The 26205-nt window shown below is 33.5% G+C and overlaps 1 protein-coding gene and 1 non-coding gene across 3 annotated transcripts in view; one reads left to right on the forward strand and one right to left on the reverse strand.

Moving 5' to 3' along the window:
* CIP2A (cellular inhibitor of PP2A) overlaps positions 1-26205 on the forward strand; it is a 39492-nt gene that overhangs the window by 3448 nt on the left and 9839 nt on the right. For both annotated transcript variants that reach the window (XM_032299172.1, XM_032299173.1), the window contains 15 exons: positions 1216-1363; positions 3436-3542; positions 4323-4417; positions 5006-5102; positions 6484-6606; positions 6746-6891; positions 9811-9886; positions 15807-16025; positions 17056-17215; positions 18738-18879; positions 20206-20305; positions 22435-22553; positions 24987-25182; positions 25829-25903; positions 25990-26100. In XM_032299172.1, coding sequence (XP_032155063.1) covers positions 1216-1363; positions 3436-3542; positions 4323-4417; positions 5006-5102; positions 6484-6606; positions 6746-6891; positions 9811-9886; positions 15807-16025; positions 17056-17215; positions 18738-18879; positions 20206-20305; positions 22435-22553; positions 24987-25182; positions 25829-25903; positions 25990-26100 — 1914 coding nt within the window. The remainder of the gene's footprint in view (positions 1-1215; positions 1364-3435; positions 3543-4322; positions 4418-5005; positions 5103-6483; positions 6607-6745; positions 6892-9810; positions 9887-15806; positions 16026-17055; positions 17216-18737; positions 18880-20205; positions 20306-22434; positions 22554-24986; positions 25183-25828; positions 25904-25989; positions 26101-26205) is intronic.
* Positions 10719-10853, reverse strand: LOC116565629. Its single transcript, XR_004275546.1, has one exon. It is a non-coding gene; the product is annotated as a small nucleolar RNA SNORA70 (small nucleolar RNA).

Below are 26205 nucleotides of genomic sequence, written 5' to 3' on the forward strand. Positions count from 1 at the left end.
AAGCTTTAGAAGAAAAACTGACGTGGATGAGAGAATAAAGGAAGGATACAGAAAGGAAAGATGAGAGGGATGCTATAGCAGCCTGCTTAGGCTTGATCTTATAAAAAATAATTATTCTGGATAGATATAGTCTTATTCTAAAGTAACTAATGTTTTTTTCCATCTTTGTAGAAAATATGTGCTTTATAATAAATACATCTGTAAAGCATGTTGAAAATTCATACTTTTTGACAACTGCTTTTGGTCTTCAGTTCCAGCTTTACTTCCTTTCTTCTCTCTCTCTCCCCCCCCCCCCACTCTGTGTGTGTGTGCGTGTGTGTGTGTGTGTGTCTGTGTCTGTGTGCCTGTGTGCCTGTGTGTGTGGCTTATAGATTATAAGAAAGAAGTAAAAAAAAAAATGGAATAATCAGAAATAAAATTTTTCAGTGCCTTGCCTGGCTACTTAAAAAAAGATTCATTTTTCACTTCCTTCTTTGTAATCCCATAACTTTTTTTTTTTTTTTTTTTTTTTTTTTTTTTTTTGAGACGGAGTTTTGCTGTTGTTGCCCAGGCTGGAGTGCAAAAGTGCAATCTCAGCTCACTGCAACCTCGGCCTCCCGGGTTCAAGTGATTCTCCTGCCTCAGCCTTCCAAGTAGCTGATATTACAGGCATGCACCACCATGCCCAGCTATGTAATTGCTTAACTTCTAAGATCACCTATTATCTTTGAGAAGAAGCAGAAGGAATAATCCCATAGCTACCCTCTGAGCTTCCTTTTTCATTCTCCTCCCTCAAAGTAGGTAGAATGTACTAGAATTTATTTGCAAACTAAATATATTGGTTGTAGAGTGCAGATTTGTAGTCTATGCCTTCATCGAATGTTCAATGTAGTGTGAAGGAGAAATATTGCTAGATACTCAAAAGTTTGCTAACTTAGGGCATAGAGATATAATGTACTATAGGATAATATAATAGGCAGACCTAACCTAGGTAGCCTAAGAAGCTTAGGGAAAGCTTCCTGGTGGAAATGATTTTAAACTGACATCCAGTCAAAAATGATTACAAGGAAGGGATTAGGTAATCTAGGCAGGGGTGAATTTTTCACAGCATGTGTGAAGTTTTTAAATTGGGAAGGTAGCAATGGTACTTTGAAGGAACTGAGTTTTTAATTTGAAATAGAGAAGAGATGAAAATTGCCATTTCTTAACTAACACATTTTGATTACTATTTTATAGGTAATTTCTGGACAGAAACTCACACAACTGTTTACATCAAATCATATATTAACAAGTGAATGCTTGAGTTGTCTTGTAGAGCTACTTGAAGACCCAAACATAAGTGCCTCACTGATATTAAGTATTATCAGTTTGCTGTCTAAACTAGGTAATGCATTTAATTTCTCTTTTTTTAGTTTTTGGGAGATGTGTAAACAATATTTTAAAGTGCCAACTTAGTCTTTTAAAGAATGATTCACCTTCAAAGATTTCTCAATCTAATATGCGTTATGAATCTTTTGAAAGAGGGAAATATTTTATGCAGCATTTCTTAAAATTATTGGGCTGAGGAATCAGAAGCATGTGAAAGGTTCAGTGTTCTACAGAAAAGAATGCACTTTGGGAAATGCTGGACTACTTTTGAATTAAAAAACAAAAACCCAGACATAATGTCGGTATTAAATATACCACCAGAAAGTTTAGGTACTGATCAAAGAATCGTCCTTCTGTAATAAATTACACTGAATTTAGAACTAAAGGTAAAAGTGCTGTTGTTGCTTTTTCTATCTTTTCCCCCATAGCTTTAGTTTTTAAATGTTCATTTACTGATCACTTTACCCCAGTTTGCGACATGGTGGTGGGGATATTTCTTTGTGTGACAATAATAATATATGCATAGTTTAAAAAATTCTAGTGACCCAGAAGTATTAATACAAAGTAGCATTGTCCAACAGTACTTTCTTCAGTGACAGAATTGTTTTAGAACTGTGTTACCCAATATGGTAGCCCCTAGCCACATGTATCTATTAAGTACTTGAAGTGTGAGTAATGGACTAAGAAACTGAATCTTTGATTTTAATTAATCTAAATTTAAATAGCCACATGAAGGCTAGTGGCTATCAAATTAGCCTAGATATAGAGTAAAACTGGATGAGTCTGTACAGATTACCGCCAGCCCTCATTTGTTCACTTTTGGGGATATAATCTCATTTAATAGTTTGATATATTTCTTTGCAGATATTTTTCTTTGCTGTCACAGAACAATAATTTTGGATCTTTAATTGGTTGTTTTTAACATAAATGGTGTTGCAGAGCACCAGATGTTTCTTTCCATATCAGTATCTTTAATAGCTGCCTAGTGCCATAATTACAGGGTATCATAATTTATTCAATGACCCCCTAATAGTGGGCACTCATCGTTCGTTAAGTTTTTGCTATTGGAATCAAGAGTGCAGTGAACAGTCTGTGTAATTTTGCTCAGATATTAGTGTGTTTCTATTAGATAAATTCCTGTAGAATTTCTAGATCATTTGAAAATTTGATAACCATTACTAAATTGCTTTCCGAAAAGATTCTTCCACTTCTAACATCCACCAACAATCTGAACGAGAATACCAGTCACTTCGAACATTTATACTTTAGAAGCATTTGGGGTTTACAGAAAAATTGAAATGATAATCTTTTTAAATTAATTATTTCAGATATATAATATTGTTACAAAGTTTGAGGTACATATGGTATTTTGTTACCTGCATAGAGTATGTGGCAATCAATACATGGTATTTAGGATATCCATCAGAAAAGAGGATTTATCGTTTCTATGTATTTAGAACATTTCAAGTCCTCACTTGTAACCATTTTGAAATGTACAATGCATTGTTAACTACGGTCACCTTACTCTACTATGAAACACTAGAACTTATTCCATCTGATTGTGTGTTTATATCCATTAACCAACCTGTCTTCATTTCCCTGCTAACAGCTCCCCCTCACACCCTACGCCACCACACGCTGTCCTGTATTCTTCCCAGCCTCTCGTAACTGTCATTCTCTACCTCCATGAGATCACCTTTTTTTTTTTTTTTTTTTTTTTTTGGCTTCTACACATAAATGAGTACATGCAATATTTTTCTTTCTGTCTCTCGCGTATTTCACTTAACATAATGGCCTCCAGTTCTATCCATGTTGCTGCAGATGACGTGCATTCTTTTGTATGGCCAAATCGTATTCCATTGTGTAAATATACCATAAAATGATAATCTTTTAATATTCAAATTAAAAGATTTTAATTTGATACTAGTTTATTTTACATAGAGAAATCTTTAGAATTTCTGAATTGTGTTTTGGCAAATAAAATAGCCATATTATGCCATTTTAAATGATAATTTATATGAAATACATTATCCATGAAAACCTTACAAGAAAATGATATATTTTGTGCTATTTTATTTTAACTTACAGCTGTAGACAGTGAAACCAGAGATTGTCTTCAGAATACATACAATCTGAATAGTGTGCTAGCCGGAGTGATTTGTCGGAGCAGCCACACTGATTCAGTGTTTTTGCAGGTATATACACCCACACAGTATATCCTTTCCTTATTGTCAGATCAAAATTGATAGTATCTGTCATAAACTGCTGACTTACAGTGTATATGCCATATAATAAATACTACATGTTTAGGCACAGTTCTTCACAATAAAAGTTGGTTGCACACATGCTACAATTTAAATGTTTCTAGAAAAGATAAGCTTATCCATATCTAGCACTATTATTGAAGAGAAACAAATCTACATTGTAACTGCTTTGACTTATAAACACAGATGTCTGTGTTTTTTGAGACATAAGCTATTTATATTAAAATTGTAATGTGAGTTGGCATCTAGTCTCAATCTGTGGAGGAAACATTCTTTAAAAATTAAAGCTGTAGATATAGTCTATTTAATATAGTTTCAAAGCTCTTCATTCATATTTCATTGACTCTAAAATGTCAATTGTAAGAAAGAAAAACATCACAAACTAAATTGACTTGCAATTTTAGAGATGATAAAATGTGAAAAAGGGTGTCTTCTAATTGATGGGCTCTATATGTGTGTTTCAACCTGCATTCAAGTTAAAGATGACTGAATGAGGTTGATAACCATGCTCTAAGACAGAATGCATAGAAATATGTGAATTGAGGGAAGAGCCCTAAGGTTCTTGTATTACTTTATATGGTTTTTTTTTTTTTTTTTTTTAATGTTTTAGGAAATGGAAAAGGACCTGCTCAGAATGTGTCTGATAGTCCATTATTTTAAGCAGGCAATGCTTTTATTTGATTATATTTATAACTATTTTCTTATTCTCAGTGCATTCAACTTCTACAGAAGTTAACATATAATGTCAAAATTTTCTATTCTGGTGCCAATATAGATGAATTAATTATGCTCCTGATAAATCACATGTGAGTATGCATTCAAACATAAAACCAAATACTCTATTTGTTTATTTTTAAACTACAACCATGTGGTAGATCAATTTTTCTAAGATAACATTTTCTAACTGTGTAAACTGAATAAGACTCCAATTCTTACTTGTTCTGCCCAGATGATTTTAAGGATTGAAAGTTGTAAAGTATGTAACCTCATTCCTTGGTGAAAAAAATGTAAAAAGGAAAAAAAAGCTGTAAAGCAGCTTTAATTTTCATAACAAAAATTTATGGACTGAATTGACTTGGCCAGAAAAAAATTGCTGAAACTGAAAATTGTTTGGTTATTCTTACAGGAAAATATACTGATTAAACAGCATATGGTCCACGCTGGCAGTTATTTTCATGTTTTCATGATGGAATTGAATTGGGTAATTTTGTTTCAAAACGTAAGATAAAGGGTCAAAACTATTCAGAGCTTCTCTGGCTTTCCATGTTAACTAGATTTTTTTTTTTTTTTTTGCATATAGAAAGGAATTGAAATGTATAAACTATATCATTTTGACTTAGAATGATATTAATGCTTTTTTTCTTTTAAACAAAACGCCAATGTGAAAAAAACAGTCAATCTTCTGAAGATGAGTTAAAAATGCCTTGTCTAGGATTATTGGCAAATCTTTGTCGGCACAATCTTTCTGTTCAAACACACATAAAGACATTGGTAAGAATTTTTAATGTTTCTTATTTTATGATAAATTCTGTTTGTAAAGAAAATTTTATCTTTTTCTTTAAAACAAATTTGAACAAGGATTATTGTCTTATCAGCTGACCCATCAAAATTAATGAAGAGTCAGATTGACATATAAATAACTTGAAGCAGTTCAGCCTTCGTGTATGTTGTATTGAAGACTGTGTGTAAAGGGTTAATGCAAATACTTATTTCTAAAAGTTTTCCTTAGCATGGCATCCCCTTGTTTATCACATTGAGTAGTACAGGAATTACTAAATTATTTTGTGCTCTTAGAAGAGAGAAACATCACTGGCAGTCCCATTTATCTCGGTCTGTATTTCCACAAAATCAATGCAACTCCACCAGAAAGATTCATGAGTTAAGTGCTCAGTATGAACCAACAGTACTTGTGATAAGTGAAGTTACACACATGAATTTAACTGAATCACTTTTAGAAGTATATTAAATCAAGCAAGTCACTGATTCTTTAAGGTGCTTTGAGAACAATTTCCCTGCTATGCTATTCAACATTACCTGTTTATTTTAAATTTAGTATCTCACTTGTTCAAGTGCTACATTTTTCTGACCTCGTCTTGCTTTGGAGGTGGAGTTACCATGTGTGTTGTGTATGTGTATGTATAGTGTGTATGTGTTTGTCAATTTCTGAATTGAAAAAAAAAAGTTCATATTTAGGAAACACTTAAATATAAGGAAGAATAAACATGCTCATAGTTCCATGTGTAGAAACTGCTATTCACCAAGATTATGTCTATCTCTATGACTGTCAGTAATATATGAAAGTACCCATCTCACTCACACCTGCAATTATCTCTTAAATCTAAATGATAATCAGCAAATATGGCAAAGTTAATTGCTACTCCACAGTGTGTAATGGAAAACAAATTCTTGATTTGCTGAATTTTTTTTTGCTTCTACCGCAATTATGAGAGTTCCTCATTACAGTACTTTTGTTAACACAAATGCTTAACAACTTTTCCTAGGTATTTAAGGTAGCTCTTTTGTTTCCACTCTGCATGTGTCCCATTATTAGCATTGACACTCTGATTTACCATCATTGAATTATTTATTCTAAGGTGACAGAACTTCGCAAAAATTTATCTCCCACTCGTTTGCACATATTCACCAAATTATTTTTTTCTCTAGATACTCTGTTTATAACAATTTTTGAATTTAAAATTATCTCTGATCTAAATTTCTTTTGTAGAACATTTGTCTTTTAAATGCGACAATCGTTTAATAGAGTTGATAATGATGTTTAATGAAAGTTGGCCTACCCTGTGCAGGATATACTTTTTAAACCAAAATATAAAATTCATAATTCTAATTTATCTTTTAACTTTTGTTCCCTCAGAGTAATGTGAAATCTTTTTATCGAACTCTGATTACCTTGTTGGCCCATAGTAGTTTAACTGTGGTTGTGTTTGCACTTTCAATATTATACAGCTTGACATTAAACGAAGAGGTGGGGGAAAAGGTAAATACAATTTTCACATTTATTCTGAAGTTTATAGTCTGATATTTTAAAAGTCATTGAGACATTTTTATTTTTACCTTTTAGGATGGTGTCAACTTAATTTTTTTGTATAATATGCCTTTTCTAATTTGTCCTTAAGCTGTTCCATGCTCGAAACATTCATCAGACTTTTCAACTAATATTTAATATTCTCATAAACGGTGATGGCACTCTAACTAGAAAGTATTCAGTTGACCTACTGATGGATCTCCTTAAGAATCCTAAAATTGCTGATTATCTTACCAGGTATGACTCACTTCAGTCAATTTTTTAGACCTTTTTTTTTTTTTAAACCAAGATGTGTTTGTTATAAATGAAATTGTCTTCTTAAAATATAATAAACTTGGATTCTACTTATTCACGGTAGACTAAAATGAAATGTTTTGATGTGCTATATACTCCCACTCCTTTTTCTTTCCTGAACTGAAATGTAAAGTATAACAAGGTCATTGTGTATGTGTGTATTTCCGTCTTTGCTTTAGATCAATAGGGTTATGCCATTCTCCAAAGTATAGGCATTTTGGCTAATTTTAAAACTTAAGCGGCATTATGATTATTTGAAAGAATATTTTCATTATAGGCACAATACAAATAAATATTTCTACATAAATTATAAATAAATGAAACATTTATAATCTTGAAACATTGAAGTCCTTATGTTTGTGTCTTTTTTTAAATTTTTTGTATAAAAATTGGTAATGTTTCCTTTGGTGTGTGCCTCTTTTGTTATAAGTGAAATGGGAACACATGTTCATATGGCTTTCTGTCTCTGTATTTCATGGGATCATTTATGTTTTGAGATTAAGTAGTAATTGTTTTCCAATGAGCTTGTAGCCTTTTTGCTTTGTAATTCAATTTTGCTGGGGCATAAACTGCTTTGTGATCCTGAATTAGGAAATAACTAAAATTGTTTCAAAGAGTTTCACATACAAGAAACATTTATTGAGCCCCACCTATGGTCAGGCACTTAGCCGCAATAGGATATGAAGACACAGTCCCTGATGTTTAAGAAACATAGAATCTAAAAGTTTTAATAAAAGCTAAGCACTAGGACAAACTTGACCACTGTTCATTCGGCTCCGCTGATATTTTGTGAAACCAAGAAATATTCACTTTAGCATTTCACTGTTTCTTCTCTTAAGAATCTCTAGATAAGTGAGATTTTTCTTCCAGAGTGCCTTCCCATGACCTGCCTTCTCTTCATCTGTTGTAATATTCTCCCAATATCCATGTATATCTATTCTGGCCACCAGAAGGTGCTTATTCAGCAGCTTCATAGTAAACAAAAATTCTTTTGAATAAACCTCTTCTGGAAGACTGAAAGATAATCTGGTTTAGCATTAGTGAGAGGTTGCTTAATCATTTCTTCCGTAAGTCTCTGAGTTCTATTATCTATTTTATACTCTATCCATCCTGAACCCCAGAATGACCTCTGGCAACTCCTCTTGTTTATCTGGTATGCCATTGAACAATAACCCAATCCTGAATAAATCTCTTCCAAAGTCTAACTTAATGCATGGCTACTAATTAGAGCATGAGAAAATCATACAACTGTATCTGGGCCGGACCTCTTATATTTATTCGTCAGCTTACTTTCTCGTTTCCTACAATGCATCTTTCAAATTTATTTATTTAAAGACAGAGCCTTGCTCTGTTGCCCTGGCTGGAGTGGTGCAATCTGGCTCACTGCAACCTCCGCTTCCTGGGTTCAAGTGATTCTCGTGCCTCAGCCTCCCAAACAGGTGGGATTATAGGCACATGTCACCACGCCCAGCTAATTTTTGTATTTTTAATGGAGAAGGAGTTTTGCCATGTTGGCCATACTGGTCTTGAACTCCTGACCCCAAGAGATCCACCTGCCTTGGCCTCCCAAAGCGCTGGGATTATAGATTTGAGCTTCTGGCCCAGCTGGTCTTTCAAATTTATTCTTTTTCTCTTGCTTCCTTTTATGCAAATGACCTTATCTCTGTTTCACAGAAAAAAAAAAAATCTAAATGGAGCCTCATTTGAATGGAGATGTCTTAAATCCTTGCCCCTGGACAAACTTACCTATGTTTATACCAAATTCTTACTTAGTTGCATCTTGTTTTACTCATAAGTATGTTCATTACTCTATGCATTGTCTCATTTTGACTTTTCTGAAGCACTTGCTCCTTTCTCTTCAGGGCCCTTCCATTCAGTTGACCTTTCCTGTTTAACTTATAAATATACTCAAAACTTTTTCTTCAACCACATGTCCCTTTTAAAATCTTTGACCTACCTACCATTACATTCAAGGTAAATATCCACATTCTCAGTATAGCCCTTCAAAATCTGATCCCTGACAACCTCTCAACGTTATTTCTTCATACATTTTGTTTTTTTGTCTAATCATATTAGACAATAAATAGAACTTCCACCTTACTAGAAATACCCTTTCATGTATCCATGTGCTATTTTCTCTAGGGTATTCCCTCTAGAAGACTAGAGTACTTTCTCTTTTACATGTCTAACTTCTATTTCTGTTTTTTAAGACTCGAGTCTGGGTTTAATACCGAGACAATATTCTTTGTTCCATAGTGTCCCATACATTCCTTCATTAGAGCATTATATTTTATATTACCTTGTATTATCTCTTTCTGTCCTTCTCCCTCATCTTTAGACTGTGAGCTCCCTGTCAGTGCACCATCTCCCAAATCTAGGATACATCAGTCACATAGAATATAATGCTAGGGGTACCTCTGATACCTCTTGGAGTTGTGTAACACAGGTTGCTGCCCCTTACTTCTTTACTTGCAGAAACTTATTTAGTGCCTGGCAATTTTAGGTGCCTTAAATAAATAAGCAGCTGTATAATTTGTTAGGATGTTCCTCTATCCTTTGGATTTTTACAAACTGAACAAAATCTTAAAAAAATAGAGCAACTGAGGCACTGAAAATTTTAATGATTTATTTATTGCCACATGAATCACTGTTTTTATAAATGACAGGGCCAATTTATGTATATCATAATGATAAGACATATGACAAGTTTTAAGTATAAACTTTACAAGAATGTGTTCTATATTGGAAGCCCAAATAAATAAATAGATGAAAGAAGATACACATAATTTTTATATTTATCTTGTAAATCCCTTTTGATATATCAATTTTATCATTTGATGTATATTTTTATTTTAAACCTAGATATGAGCACTTTTCTTCATGTCTTAATCAAGTATTAGTTCTTCTTAATGGAAAGGATCCTGATTCCTCTTCAAAGGTATGTAAAAACATGACTTTTTGTTTAAACTTTAAAAAAACTGTAAAATGCAGAAAAATCTAAAGCACAGCTCTCTGTATTTTTACAATAGGGATACAGTTATGTAGCCAGTGTCTAGATCAGAATGTAGAATGTTACCAGTATTCTAGAACCCTTCTTATGCTTCCTTGCAGTCAGTACCTATTCCTTCCCATTCCTTATCTTTACCAAGGATAACTGCTATAACCACTATACTGACTTCTAACAGCGTATATAGAGAGAGGTTTTTTTTTTATTTTGGAGTTTTATGTAAATAAAAGCATATAATAAATAGGTTTTCAGTCTAGACTTTTTTTGGTTCAACATAATGTTAATGTGATGAGATTCATTCATATTTCATATAGTTGTAGATTGTTAGATTGGTACTTTTTTTAGAAAGGAAGTATGATTTATTGATGAGCATGAGTAAGGGGGCATTACAATGAAAGCCCTTATGAACGTAGTGCTTACTACTTGTCAGGGAGCCTCATTTGGGAATGTATTTGACCTCACCACCGTCTGGAATGAGCCACTTCTCAGCTGCCATGTCTTCAAATTTATTGACATTTAACTTGGTAAAGCCCCACTTTGAGATGGATCTTCTGGCAGCTAGGGACCTTGAACTTGGCCCTGCATGTAGGGCCTTAGTCACATGCTCCTTATTTTGCAGATTCATGTGAATGGACATGATGACTTGGCCAATGTGAACCCTGGTCACTATGCCCTGGGGGCTTTCCAAACGCACCTTACATACCTCTCGGAAGCCTAGATGAGGGACAGCAGGAGGTCAGAGACATGAATGTACATTGGAAAGGGCTGTTTCTAAGGTTTCTTAGTGCAACCCATACAAGCAACAGGCTGCATATGTTACCGAGGAAGCAGCTATTTGCAGCCATTGCACACTGGGCCCCCAGGAGGAAAGGAGCACAATTGGTGTTCTTTTGTTTATGATTATCAGTTACGAAGAAACCTCCATTTACGATTTTCTACATGTCTTTTGATGAGCTTATGGACATGCTTGTCTTAGCTTTATACCTTTGAGAGGAATCACTATGTCATAGGATATACATATGTTCAGTAGGCACTATGAAACGGTTTTCCCAAAATATCAGTTGGACCAGCGTATGAAGATTTGGTCAGTCTGCGTTCTTGTCAACCCTTGATATTTTTCACGTTTTCATTTTAGCCATTTATGCAATTCTAATAGTAGTATTGCATTATGATTTAAATTAATATTTTATTAATTAATGAAAATTAATATCAGTTTACTTATTCATTGGCCATTTATATATTCTTTGACATGCCTGTTTATGTCTCTTGCTCATTTGTTTAATGCATTGTCTGTCTTTCTCTCACTTACATGTAGGAGGATTTATTTTGGAGTCTTTTGATGGGTATATGACATGCAAATATTTTCTTCCATTCTGTGAGTTGCCTTTTTACTCACCTAATGGTGCCTTGATTTTAACTTAGATCAATTTAGTGTTTTTTGTGTTCCACTTAGGAACTCTTGGCATATTCCAAAGTCACAAAGATGGACTCCATTGTTTTCCTCTAAAAGCTTTCTAGCTTTTTTAACTTTCCCATATAGATCTGTAGTCTTCCTACAATTGACTTTTGTGTCTGGTGTGAAGTAAGACTTTTTCAGGTCAGCTTTTACCTTATAAGTTTTTATAGAAGAAAAAAATTAGAATGACTTTGAACTAATCATTTGCAACAGTGATATAAAAGATGGTAGAAAGGTTGAAATAGTACAAAGTTTATTACTTAACTATATTTTCTTTTTATTTTGAACACTAGAATTTCTACATTCCTTTCTCCTATGCAATGTGAGAACTATTCCTAGTTAGCATCTAAATGGATCTTAATAAAGTGACTAGGAATCTCTAATATAGGTGCTAAATAAGGATTCTTGAAATAGAGGAGACACACAGCAAGGGAAAAATCTAATAATCGAATCTAAAGTTATTAAACCATCTCAGGGAATTTAGGGGGTCAGGTAGCTCAGGGGAGTAGAAGCATTCTATGGGTATCAGAAAACCTGGAAGAGAATGAAAAAGTAAAAAAATAAAAATAAATAAAAATTTAAAACTTAGTTTTTATTTTAAAGTAAAAAATAATTCTTGTTATGATAGAAGTGGGGAGCAGTGAAAGCAAAATACATCTTGGTGGGGAAGAAATAGTTGAGTGTCTTTTTAAATAGATAATAGAGTACAGTGTGTTTTATTATAAGGCCAGTATAACCTTAATAGCAAAACCTGACAAGGATACTACAACAGATGAAAATTTTATCTTTCATGAACGTATCGCAAAAATCCTAAACAAAATATTAGCAAATCAAAGTTAGCGACACATAAAAAAGATCATGTCTTATTACTAAATGAGGTTTATTGCAGGAATGCAAAGATGGTTTAACATTTGGAAATTAATATAATTTCCCACATTACCAAAAAAGCAGAAAACCTATATTATCTCATTAAAGGGAGAATAGCATTTGATAAAATTTAATACCTCTTCATGATTAAGATTAGTACATTGGGAATAAAGAGAAACTTCCTTTCCCTGATCTAGTAATTACCAAAAATCTACTGCATCATCTTTTTAAATGCAAATTATTGAAAGCTTTCCTCAAGATTAGGAATAAGAAAACAATGCTCATTATCACCAGTAATGTTCAGCATAGTATTGGTGGTCCCAACCAGCCCAATAAGGCAAGAGAAATTAAGAAGGTATAGAGATTGGAAAGGAGAATAAAACTCACTATTCAGATGACCTGAGAATATAGAAAACCTAAAATCTATGGAAACCATTATTAAAATTAAGTCAATCTATTTAACAAGTCGGCTGGATACAAGATCAGTAAATACATATTTTACTTATATTCTCTTGACAAATAGAACTTTATGCTATTTACTGATTTTTTAAAATGTCAGGTGCTTAGGGGATTAGTCTAAAGACAGTGCAGTATTTTGTCATAATGATAGATAGCCCAATGGAACAGAATGGAGCAGAACCAAACCCACAGCATATGGTCTCCTGATTGACAACAGTAGAGTCTTAAAGGTATGGTCATTTCTGACACTGGGTCAATTGAATATGCATATGGCAAAAACTGAATCTTCACCCCACCCCACTCCCACCTCATACCAAATGCAAAACTCAGTATAAGACAGGTTGTAGATTTAAATGTGAAAAGTAAAAATAATGAAGGTTTTAGAAGAAACACTTAACAGAGTATCTTTATGGCCTTGGGGTAGACAATGATTTTCTTAAACAGGAAACAAAAGCACTAACTCTACAAGGAAAAAGTTTATAAGTTGGGCTACATTAAAATTAAGTTTCTATTCATGATAAGACCACTAATAAAAGAAAGAAAAGTCGAAGAATGGGAATAGATATCTACAATGTATATATCTAACAAAGAACTCTTATCCAAAATGCATCATTTTTCTACATTGTACGTATGTATCAGAAAAAAACACAGAGCCCAGAAGATAACCCGAGCAAAAAAGTTGAATTGGTCAATAAACATGAAGTGATTGTAACACTTTATCAATCTTCAGGGAAATGCAAATTTAAATGGTAGTATGATACCATCTGTCACCCATCAGTTGATTAAAATGGAAAATAGCAAACATACCTTAACTTTCATTTAGTACTCCCAGTACAACCAATTATGAAAACTGGTATCTATTAATACTGGGCATATGTATAAACTGTGACCTAGAAATCTCTCTTGTAGGTATTTTTCACAAAGAATTGTATACATGTGTACAGAATGTAGCAGTACTGTTCCTAATAACTAACAATGATAACCCAAATACCATCAACAGTGGAATATGTTCCATTTTGGGAAAGTCATCCAGCTCTGCACTAGTGATTAATTTTTTTACTTTTATGTATGTACGTTAAAAGAAAACTAATGTGCATGGAAAGCTGTCTTCTTGTGTGTTCATAATGGACATCTTATAAGATACACAAGCAACTGGTAACATTGCTTGCCTCCAGGGTTTGTCTTTTGAACCATGTAAATTTATTACCTATTCAAAAATAAGTATAGTCATACATTACATAATGACATTTTAGTCAATGACAGACACAAACTTCTTATTGCCTATGACATCATGGACATTTTAACATGGTAGTGTTACGTGTATTACATGTGTTTGTGATGATGCTGGTGTAAACAAACCTACTGAGCTGCCAGTTGTATAAAAGTATAGCACGTATTAATAAGATTATGTACAGTACACAATATTTTGATAAAGGCGTTACCACTTATTCTTTGTTATTTTAGAGTGTACTTCTACTTATAAAAAGTTAGCTGTAAAACAGCCAGGCAGATCCTTCAGGAGGTATTCCAGAAGAAGGTATTGTTGTTATTAGAGATGACAGTTCCCTATGTATTACTGCCGCTGAAGACCTTCCAGTGGGACAAGATATGGAGGTGGAAGTGATATTGATTACCCTGGCCCAGTGTAGACCTGGGCTAATGTATCTGTTTGTGTCTTTGTTTTCAACAAAAAAAGTTTAAAAAGAAAAACAAACCCAACATTTTAAAAATAGAAAAAAACCGATGGAATATGGATATAAATAAAGTATTTTTGTATAGCTATATAATGTGTTTCTCTTACTACAAGAGTCAAAAACTTTAAAAATTGACACTCTTATAAAGTTAAAAAGTTATGTTAAGCTAAGGTTAATTTATTAAAGAAATTTTAAAATATAGCTTAAGCATACAGTCTTTATGAAGTCTAGAGCAATATACAGTAATGTCCTAGGCCTTTACATTCACTCACAACTCACCCAGAGCAACTTCCAGTCCTGCAAGTTTCATTTATGGTAAGTGTTCTATGCGGACGGGTATACCATTTTTAATCTTTTATACTGTATTCTATGTCTAAATACACAAGTACTTACAATTGTGTTATAGTTGCCTATAGTATTTAGTATTCTGTACAGGCTTGTAGCCCACAGGCAATAAAGGTGTACAGTAGGCTCTACCATCTAGGTTTGTGTAAGTACACTCTTATGATCACACGACAAAATCACTTAATGATGCATTAAGCGACATATCATCACTAAGTGCCACATGGCTGTGCTACAGTTTATATTTATTAAAGATTATTTGTTACTGCAAATGCTAACGGACTGGATTCTCTTAAATACAGATACTCTCAAGTTGATTAAAACACTAATCTCAATTATATATCATTTGTAAGAATCAGACTTAAAAAATTGGAAATCAGAGAGGCAAGGAGATCTTATGAAAAAATTTTTTTTTTTTTAATGATTGGTAGTGTATGAAATGAGGTGGAATTTAGCTTAACATCTAATAAACAGATTGATGGGGAATGTTATGTAATGGTGGAAGGCTCATTTATAAAGTAGAGAAGAAATGGGGTACAGTAGGAGAGCTAAGGGTCATAATGCCAACAGTGCAAACAATGTGGAAATAACCATCCTGAAGGTTTAATATTCTATGCTGCAGTATCCTTTATAGCAGTTATTGAATTTTAGGATTATAACAAGTATTGTTCATTCTAATTTTATTTTTTAGGGTTTTTTTGGTCATTTATAAACAAAACGTGTATGTTTAAAAATAAGTACTGTGGAAGGGGTGGGAGTAGTGTAACATTAGTTGAAGTTGACCTTGCCTCTGAGGTTCTCACAGTCCTGCTTCTCAGGAGTAAGCACCATTAATAAATTTATTTGTAACATTCTGGAACCTATTCACACATTTGAAAAATAATATTGAAAGAAAAATTAGAAGCTACTTTTAAGTTTTGTTTTAGAATGTTTTCTTTAAAAATACATGGCATTTTCAGCTTCATCATACACTTGCTCTGTATATTAAAAATCTAATGAAATTGACATTTAATGAAGACTTTCTATTGCACAGGTTTTAGAATTACTTCTTGCCTTCTGTTCAGTGACTCAGCTGCGCCATGTGCTCACTCAGATGATGTTTGAACAGTCTCCATCTGGCAACGCCACTCTAGGAAGCCATCCTAAATGTTTAGAGCCTACTGTGGCTCTACTGCGCTGGTTAAACCAACCTTTGGATGGATCAGAAAACTGTTCTGTTTTAGCATTGGAGTTGTTCAAGGAAATATTTGAGGTAATAGGATGAATGACAGATTGACTTTTCTACTTTTGTGACTCTCAGCAATTTGTCTTCAAAACATTCTTAGTAAACTTCCAGTTCATACACTCGAGGAAAACTTGTCAATTACTAACAGTCACCCACTAGACTCCCTAAGTTTTTTTCTGCCCCTCATATATATTAGTATTTTCCTTTTTTTTTCACTGAATAGCTTATATATGTAGCGCTTGTTTCAGTGTAATAAGTAAAGATACTAAGATTTATATGATTTGTTGCATGACTAGTTGGAATAGTCACATTGTCTCTCCATTCCAAGTTTATTAGGCCATTGAGTGAATAATATAGGAATATTGGATTCAGTCAGTGAAATGGAGTTGAGCATGCCACACAATGTGTTAGGCACTTAAGATACAGACAAAACTCTGCATTCTGGTAGATCTTACTATCTGGGCAATTTAGTATTCTCTACTATTCTCCCTGTTTTTAAATTCATTCTGCCCAACCCAATATCTTCTGAAAGCATTTCTTGTCCAACTTGATCTTATACACAAATATGTGTATGAAGTGATTAAGTGTGTTCATTAAGAATTATGCACAAAATTTTCTATTTTCTCTTGTTCATGATTGTTTAACAATCAGTTTTAACAATTAAGCTCTTTGAGGTCTTGATGGAAATTATTTGTGGTTATAAACTATTAAGACCAAGGTCTATTATTATAATTACTTTTAGCAGATTTAGGATGTTTGTTTTCAATAAGTACTTTTAGTTTAGAATAATTTTTAATTCACAAAGCCTGTTTTAAAAAGTCTTATTTTAAAAAGTTTTACCTTACTGTCTAATTTGAGAAAAAAAGCGAAAGCCCTCAAAACTGGATAAAGGTGTAAATTATAAATAAAAACTTCAATATTAATAGGAGACTTAGGTCAATGGCGTACTGCAGGAAATATAAAAAATTTAAAGAGAGTGTTATAACTCAGTGATGACTATTTCCGTATCATATATTCCATCTTTGTTTTTAATCATTTGTGATGGGTAATTCTCCAGGATGTCATAGATGCTGCTAACTGTTCTTCAGCTGATCGTTTTGTGACCCTTCTGCTACCTACAATCCTTGATCAACTTCAGTTCACAGAACAAAATCTAGATGAGGCTTTAATAAGAAAAAAATGTGAAAGGATGGCCAAGGCCATTGAAGTTTTGTTAAATATCCTTTACTGTCATCAATGTGAAAACTATATAAATAACCATTTTTTTCTATATTGCATTCACTGCATTTTGTCTTTGTAATTTTTCACTTTTTGCTCATATTTATCTAGAATTATTGAACTAAAATTTAAACTATAGAAAAAATTCTCAATGAGTCTGAAAAAGATCCAAGGTTTTTTTTCCTTCTTTTTCTGTTTGAAACTTTTAAGGGGAGATACGTTTTTTAAAATGCTGTTTAAGCTTGATTTTTACATTTGTATCACAATTTGATATTTGGTAGTATATTCTAAAATGACTGTTCTGTTATTCCATGTTACTCGTTTCTGCTTGTTGCTAATTATTGCCGCTGGATGATTAGTAGTGCCATTTTTTGGTGGTATATATTCATGGATAAAGAAATACTGATGGAGTTGTCACGATTTTAGCCCAGTTGTTTTAGCTTATGTTTTAAAAATAAAAGCCTTCATAATTGCCTTAATAATGGTTATAAGAAAAGGCAAGTATATCAACACAAATTAATTAATTTAAAAAGAAAACTTGAACAATTAGTTTCACTGCTTAACTTCTGTATACTGATTTTCTAGGTCTTCCTTGTGTTCACTTTTTCCTAGATCAAATAATTCTGAGTTGCAAAGAAGTCCAAGTCCCGATTTTAAAACAGTTCATTAATACTTTTTTACCGTGAGCAAAGAGCCACTGTATCTCAACCTGATCTCTTAAATTGATCTAGTCAGGTTTCCTTGTATCTCAGAGCAAAAGGAAAATGTCCTAGAGCAAATTCCTCTGTTTAATATCCTCTTCTAAGGTACTGCTCCTTAATTTTCTTCTTTCTTTAAAGTAGTGACTCTGAACGCTGATTTCCTACCTAGAATCACCTGGAGAACATGTAAAAAAAAATAAAATAAAATAAAAATTTGATGCTAAAACCTTACTTCCAGAGATTCTGATTTAATTGGAGTAATATGAAACCCTGAAATCACTCGGTAGTGTGTGTTTGTGTGTTGGCTTTTTTGTGATTGTTTAAACTATGCAGGTGATTCTAACATACGGTCCTTGAGAACCACTGCAGTAGGGACACATGATTGCTTGACCTTAGAGATATCTACAATTAATAAAGTGGGTCCTTCTCATTGAATTGGACCACAACTTGGCCCTTTAAAAAATAATAGCTATTTACTTTAATTTATAATATACAAATATGACAAAACAACTTCCCTTTATTCAATAAATATTTATTGAACCATTGAGATTCTTGCTAACAAAAACAGACATCCAATGGAGAAATATCCTTGGTTTTTTAACCTTTGAGTCAGAAACTTTGGGTGCCAGTCCATCTCTTACCACTTATTAGCCACTTAAATTATTTGAGTTGCAGTTTCCTTGTCTGTCATTGAGCTAATTTAACAATAATTATACTGGACAACAGTAATTATATAATTGGTATGAAATCATCCCGAATGGTATATTTTATACATAAAGTAATTTGAGAATTTTTTGTTGTGTATCTTAACAAAACTTACCTCTCTGTGGAGATGATACAATGAAAATGCATATTGCAAAAATCCTGACAACTGTCAAGTGTACCACTCTGATAGAACAACAGTTTACATATGGCAAGATTGACCTGGGATTTGGAACAAAGATTGCAGATTCTGAATTATCGTGAGTATATGAAATCTAATGACAAAATGGCAAGGTAGTAAAAAATCAAAAGATACGGTGATTCTCATCCTTTTGGAGGACCATCCTTTGGTTATAACTTAATATATAACAGATTAACAAACATATTTTCATAATGACTTTTTTGTAAATTCAATTTGTAGATTTTGTGCTTTTGAAGAAAGATATTAACATGCTTTTTATTGTTTAGGTTTCTTTTGTCTTGTTTTACTGTAATTATCTAAGGGTTCTGAACATTTCTGGAGCTCCTTTTTGACATTGCCTCAGTAATTTATTTGTTTACTTTTTTTTTTTTTTTTTTTGAGATGGAGTCTTGCTCTTTTTGCCAGGCTGGATTGCAGTGGCACGATCTTGGCTCACTGCAACCTCCATCTACCGAAGTCAAGCGATTCCCCTGCCTCAGCCTCCTCAATAGGTGGGACTACAGGTGCGTGCCACCATGCCTGGCTAATTTTTTGTATTTTAATAGAGACAGGGTTTCACCATGGCCAGGCTGGTCTCGATCTCCTGACCTCATGATCCACCCGCCTCAGCCTCCCAAAGTGCTGGGATTGCAGGAGTGAGCCACCGCGCTCGGCCTTAATTTTACTTTTTTAAATGAAAAGCATGAAAAAACAGAAGGGTAGTTTTATTACAAGGAAATCAGTCACTGCTGAAGATATTTTTAATCACAGCTCTCCTTCCTTAGCATGTCAGGAATTATGGTTAAAGATGGATTTTCGCTGGATGGTAGTAAGATACTCTTTTATACCCTATAAATTAAGTCCATCTAACAAATCTTCATTGAAAACCTGCTAAATGCTAGACACTATTATTTGTTTCTATTTCCGTAAATGTCACAGTTGTCAGTAATTGTGTACCTTTAGAATAAGAATTATCTGTTTTTATATTTTTATACTCCTTTCAGGTACAAAATTCAGAACATGACCTAATATAATTCATTTATTACACATTAGATATTCTGTATTGCCTAAGGTTACCCTCTGTTGATATTCTAATGACAAAGCTAAGAATTAAATGGACCATGTTTTAAAACTACTACTTACTTGAAACAGAAAGTTGAAGCCTGTTGGTAGTAAAAGAAATGCTGTCTAAGGCTATTAATGCCGGTTTGTTTTCTTTGGGTCTCGAGTTATAATGTTGATTGCTTTGTATTTTTACTTCTCAGTAGAAATAGTACTTTATCATCTTGAATCTTAAAAACACAAGTTTTTTTTTTTTTCTTTTCAGTTTCTTTAGAATTTTGGGCAGAAACAAGCTCTAAGAAATTTTTCAGTTGTCTAATTTAAATGTGATTTATCTTTAAAGCAAACTTGCTGCTGATGTAATTTTGAAAACTCTTGATTTGATTAACAAACTTAAACCATTGGTTCCTGGTATGGAAGTAAGCTTCTACAAAATCCTTCAGGTGGGTTTAAACTCTTGAAACATTGAAGTTTATTCATACATAAATGGTCCTAATATAAGTTTCTGTTTTAATATTCTGTTTTAATATTTAATAATCTTTAGAAGATGTTTCTCTTAGATTTGGCCATGAGAAGAAAATTTAAAGTTCTTGTTTTAAGTGGCTATAATAGTCTCACTGCACAGTTATTTTATATACTTTTATAGGAATTGAACATAAGTGCTCATGACCCTTATGTAGAGAATGTTCACAATAGTGCTGCTTCCTTAGCCCTTTCCTTTCTTGTGTTGTGCTTGTAAATTTCTTCATTTGTTTCTGTTGGCATTGGAGGAAGAGTGGTATTTGTTTTAGGGCTTTTGTTTTTGGTTAGGGTTGATGTAGGGTATTAAGGGGATAGGGAGACAGCCGAAAGTAAGGGACTTGATTGTGATAATTAGAAGGGCTGTGCAGAAAGTAATAACTCACAAATTTCAATGACAATAAGTAGCTGAGTAAGATCTCTAGATGTTATCAAAAGATAAAGTACAACAAATTTAGTTCAAAGTTCTAATTGGCTTTTATTTGTGATTCTAAAATTTGACAGCGTCATTCTATAAAACAGAATGAATCATTCTCCTGGGCTAACAGAGGAGGTCAACTTTATAGACAGGAAAGGGCTGAAGAAAGCACAAATAGGGATCTAAAAGCAGATTGGTCATTTCAAAGTTATTTTGCTTATAGAGTTGTAATAAAGGGGACTTCCTTATAATACTGTCTCAGGTTGACTAAAATCTCCTGGTTTCTTGGAAAACTAGCCCATTTCAAAGTGCAGTTTGATTACATGGCACTCATCTGAGCGACTCCTTTCTGGTTAGGTTTGGTCTGCTAAAGGCTAGTGTAGGAGTCTAGTCCAAAACAGTGGCCTCTTAAAACTTTGTGTAATAATATTTACCTTGGTATCTACAACACTTATGTTTACAACAGATGTTTAACAAAAATAGGTGGATTAGGTTACTACAGTAGCTTAACAGAGATGGCTCTAGTGACTATATAGACGGTATAGAAGCCAAAACTGAAACCTTAGGCAGGGACCACTGGTATGTTTTGAGAGCATGTTTAAGGGACTGAGTTCAAATGTTGGCTCTACTAGTCTTAATACGCTTTTGAGTAATTTATTTCACCTCTCTCAACTTCAATGTCCTTGACTAAAAACTGAAAATAGCAAGGCTTACCATTGAGAGTTTTGGAGATAAAGCCCTGCTGTTACACAGTTCTATGACATTGGATTATACTTGAATACCTACAAGATACTCAACATTTTAATTGAGGATTTATGTTTTAATATTGTCTTCACTAGTAACTTAGTGTATTTTTTAAAGGAGTCAAACTGATGTTATGTCAATTATTTAAGATACGTTTTTTATAATACAGGTTGAGCATCTCTAATTTGAAAATCTGAAATGCTCCAAGAACCAAAATGTTTTAAGTACCAACATGAGGCCCAAAGGAAGTGCCCACTGAAGCATTTTGGATTTTTGGATTAGAGTTGCCCAACTAGTAAGTATATGTAAATATTCTAAAATCTGCAAACATCAGAAATGTGTAACACTTCCAGTCCCAGACATTTTAGATAAGGAATACTCAACCTGTTGATGATTTGGGGCTTACAGTACTAATGTAAAATATTTACTGACATGAATGATTGAAGTAAGTATAAAATGTTCTAATTTAATTTGAATTTTACTTTTCATTTTATAGCCTTAATTTGGAAGTGATTGGCCGTTTTTAAGTTTTTCTTTTAAATGATAGCTTGGAAAAAAACATTAATTCTATGCATCAGTCAGTTGTGGATTTTTAAGCCATGAAAATATATAAGGCATAATTTTTATAGGCATATTTGAAAGCATTCGAAACCTTTGCCAGATTTTTTTAAACTAATGTTCATATTGATTGCATGGCAGTGTAAACAGCCATAACAAGGTATAAGATATTCAAGCTATATTATAATAGAGACTATAATGCATTCAGACATTAGAAACACTTTATAATTTGCCCAGAATTAAGATTTAGATATATTTACTCACCTCAACTCTGAAAGAGCTAACATTGTTTATTCTTTCTGCTGCTTCCTTTTTGGTTTCTGATTTATTTAGGACCCACGTTTGATTACTCCTTTGGCTTTTGCTTTAACGTCAGATAATAGAGAACAAGTACAGTCTGGACTGAGAATATTATTGGAAGCTGCTCCACTGCCAGATTTCCCTGCTTTAGTGTGAGTTGTAATCATTTACAGTCTATCTCTTGTGATGTCGGAATATCCCACTATGTTTCTTTAGTCCTCAATATAGATAGACAAGCATATTAGTGAATTGAAGACTTCATTGTAATAGTAATTTTTCAAATGATTTCTAAAAATGTTTGATTCTTTTAAATGAAAAGTCCAGATGTATACTCACTCAGGGAAAAGCTAGATCTTGGTGGTTAAGTTTTCTTCATTTACTATCCCTCTATGTCTCTAGCCACTTCTTTTTAATGATAACTTCTGGACACTCTAAACTTACATCTTCCCAGTTTAGTTCCTCTATAGAAAGTTTAGTTTCCTTCTCAACTGTTTAAGGAAAAGGTCTAAGCATCAGTTGTTGACCAGATCTGGGTCAGCCATGAGAACAATGTAGACTAAAAGTTAGTTGGGGAATAGGAGAATGGGAGTGTTCCTAAAGAAAAAAAATTGGTGCTTTTATCACAAAGTGGAAAAATGATGATCAGGCAGAGTTTTCTACTATACTTGTTAATTTCAAGCAATAAGAATATTTACAATTATGTTTGAAAAAAAATCAGGTTACAGGGCTTTCTGAACTTAATGGCTATTAGGAGTCTGGTTAAAAAATTCTTTTTCATTTAAGTTATTTATATGTATGAATTTGTAAAAATGGTTTGAATAATTTGAAGCAGTTGATAAACAGGAAAGATATTCCCTTTATACCAGGGGTCAGCGAACTGGCCAGTGGACAGGCATCTGTTTTTGTAAATAGTTTTATTGGAATATGGCCACACCCACTCATTTTTATACTCTGTCTATGTTGCTTTCGCTCTATAAAAGCAGAATTGGGTAATTGTGACAGAGACCAAATAGACCCTTGAGTCTAAGATACTTACTATTTTGACCTATAAGAAAAAGTGTGCTGGTCCATGCTATCTGCTATTCACTGATTTAGCAATTCCCACTTTTTGGAATTAGCAATTTAGGTCATCGTACCTTAAGAGTTAAAGAATGGTATGCAAGACCTAGAGACCATATAACCAAAATTCCCTTAATTTTATAATACGTATTTTTTAACAGCAACAACAAAAATACATAGGATGCTTTTCAAGTAACAAGTTAAAAGTGGTCCGTGTGGTGGCCTGCTTGCCTAAACTGGCAATCTGACATGAAACAAAATGTCAGATTTTGTTTGAAATGAAACAAAACCTCAAAGCTTCAGAGGGGAAATCTGCAGTCTCACTGAACATGGGAGTCTTAGCCTCTGCCTCTGTATGTGAGGCCTTCCCACTATTTTCACTTTGTCTTGGCATTCCCTGTCTTATTTGTGTTGCAGATAATTTTCTTTTTGAGCATTTTCTCTGGTGTCCATTTTATGCTTACTATTTAATGCCCTTATTTGACATTATCTTGAGCAGTTTAATAAGCTGAATGTATATTATGGATGCATTGGTAGGTAGCATTTTTTATGTGTGTATTTATTTGTTTGTTTTCAAGAGAGGGTCTCAGTCTATCACCCAGGCTGGGGTGCAGTGGTGTGATCATGACTCACTGTAGCTTCGACCTCTGGGGCTCAAATGATACTCCCTACTCAACCCCCTGAAGAGCTGGGACTACAGCTGTGTGCCACCATACCTGCCTAATTTATTAATTTTTTTGTAGAGGTAGGATCTCACCATGTTGCCCAGGCTGGTCTCGAACTTCCTGGACTCAAGTGATCCTCCCAAAGTGCTGGCGTTACAGGTGTGAGCCAGCCTATAGTAAATTAGACTGAGTGTCTGCCGTCATACAGTTTGCACTTTAGTTAGAAGATAAGTGAAAAAAAAAATTTTCATATTGTCTACATCACTATAGAGAGGATGAGTGGTTAATAATAATATTATTTACGGCATTAGTGAAGGCCTCTCTGAAAAGGTGAATTAGAACTGAGACCTGATGATAAGAAGGAGCCAGCCCTATGCAGATCTGGTAGGAAGCATGTTCCAGGTAAAGGAATAGCTCATATGAAAGCCTTCAGCGGAAGAAAGATAGGATTTTAAAGGGATAAAATGGAAGTCAGGTTGGTGAAAAGTATATACTGAGTAAGAAAGGAAAAGGAATAAGGACATAAAGGCCAGATGATATCACCCATGATAAGAATATTATTCTGACCAGTACCATTAACTTTGTACTTATAACAGATAATCCACACTCATAAACTAGCCTTAGAATGCCTGCAAACCAATGGTGAAGCTCTCATTATAAAGGGTTAGAAACAGAAAAGTGGGTGCTCTGGAAAATTTGGAATATTTCCCAAGACTTCATTTCATCATGGTCTCAGGATTATTTGAAGACTTCTATTCCAAAAAAGGACCCATTGTTAAAGATTTCCTAATTCTACACTAAGTCTGCCTTTTTTTCTATTTTCATATAGTTTTTATTTTCCTTTCTTTGACTCCCATTCAGACTTGGAGAAAGTATAGCGGCAAATAATGCCTATAGACAACAGGAAACAGAACATATACCCAGAAAAATGCCTTGGCAATTATTAAATCACAGTTTTCCAACATCAGTAAAGTGTTTAACTCCTCCTCATTTGAAAGATGGCATTCCTGGATTGAATATTGAAGAATTAATAGAGAAACTTCAGTCTGGAATGGTGGTGAGTGAAAAATAGCTATTATAACCTGGTACGTTACCAGCTGTATGTCAGCCCTGATTATAACGTTTATCTAAACACCATTAGGTACAGATTTCATCATTGAAAACTTATTTTTTAATATAAGAAATAACAATATTCTGGCAAATTTGGAAATAAAGGAAGAAAAATAAGTCATAAAATTTCAACATTTTGCTGGGTGCAGTGGCTTCTGCCCGTAATCCCAGCATTTTGGGAGGCCGAGGCGGACAGATCCCCTGAGCTCATGAGTTCAAGACCAGCCTGGGCAACATGGTGAATCCCCCTCTACCAAAAATACAAAAAATTAGCTGGGCGTGGTGGCATAAGCCTGTGGTCTTAGCTTCTCAGGAGGTTGAGGCAGGAGAATCACTTGAACTTAGGAAGCAGAAGTTGCAGTGAGCCAAGATTACACCACTGCACTCCAACCTGGGTGACAGAGTGAGACCTGTCTCAAAAAAACCTTTTTTTTAAAAAAGGAAATATTTGTGACCTGATGTACCATTTGTTTTTATTTTGTTACTCATCATTAAATTTTAATGATTTAGTTTTGAAGTAGGCGTTTATTTTGTCATTGTGTCAAAATATTTTAATGAAATTTTCTGATTTTTTTTTTACTCTTAAAATGTAGGTAAAGGATCAGATTTGTGATGTGAGAATATCTGACATAATGGATATATATGAGATGAAACTATCCACATTAGCTGTGAGTATAAGCTTATTTTAATGATGTGTAATAAGCTTTCATAGATGTATTCCTAAAATGAAAATTAATGATATGTTTTCTCGTAGTCCAAAGAAAGCAGGCTACAAGATCTTTTGGAAACAAAAGCTCTAGCCCTTGCACAGGCTGATAGACTGATTGCTCAACATCGCTGTCAAAGAACTCAAGCAGAAACAGAGGTATGTAGAATATAAAGACACATCTGATTAGTAAAAAAATTAACAAATGAAGTAAAACATGCAAAATATTAGTTATGTATTTGTTACTTTAATGGAAGTAAATTC

The sequence above is a fragment of the Sapajus apella genome, unplaced genomic scaffold (assembly GCF_009761245.1).
Source record: "Sapajus apella isolate SASKATOON/1434 unplaced genomic scaffold, GSC_monkey_1.0 scaffold40, whole genome shotgun sequence".
Taxonomy (NCBI): Eukaryota; Metazoa; Chordata; class Mammalia; order Primates; family Cebidae; genus Sapajus; species Sapajus apella.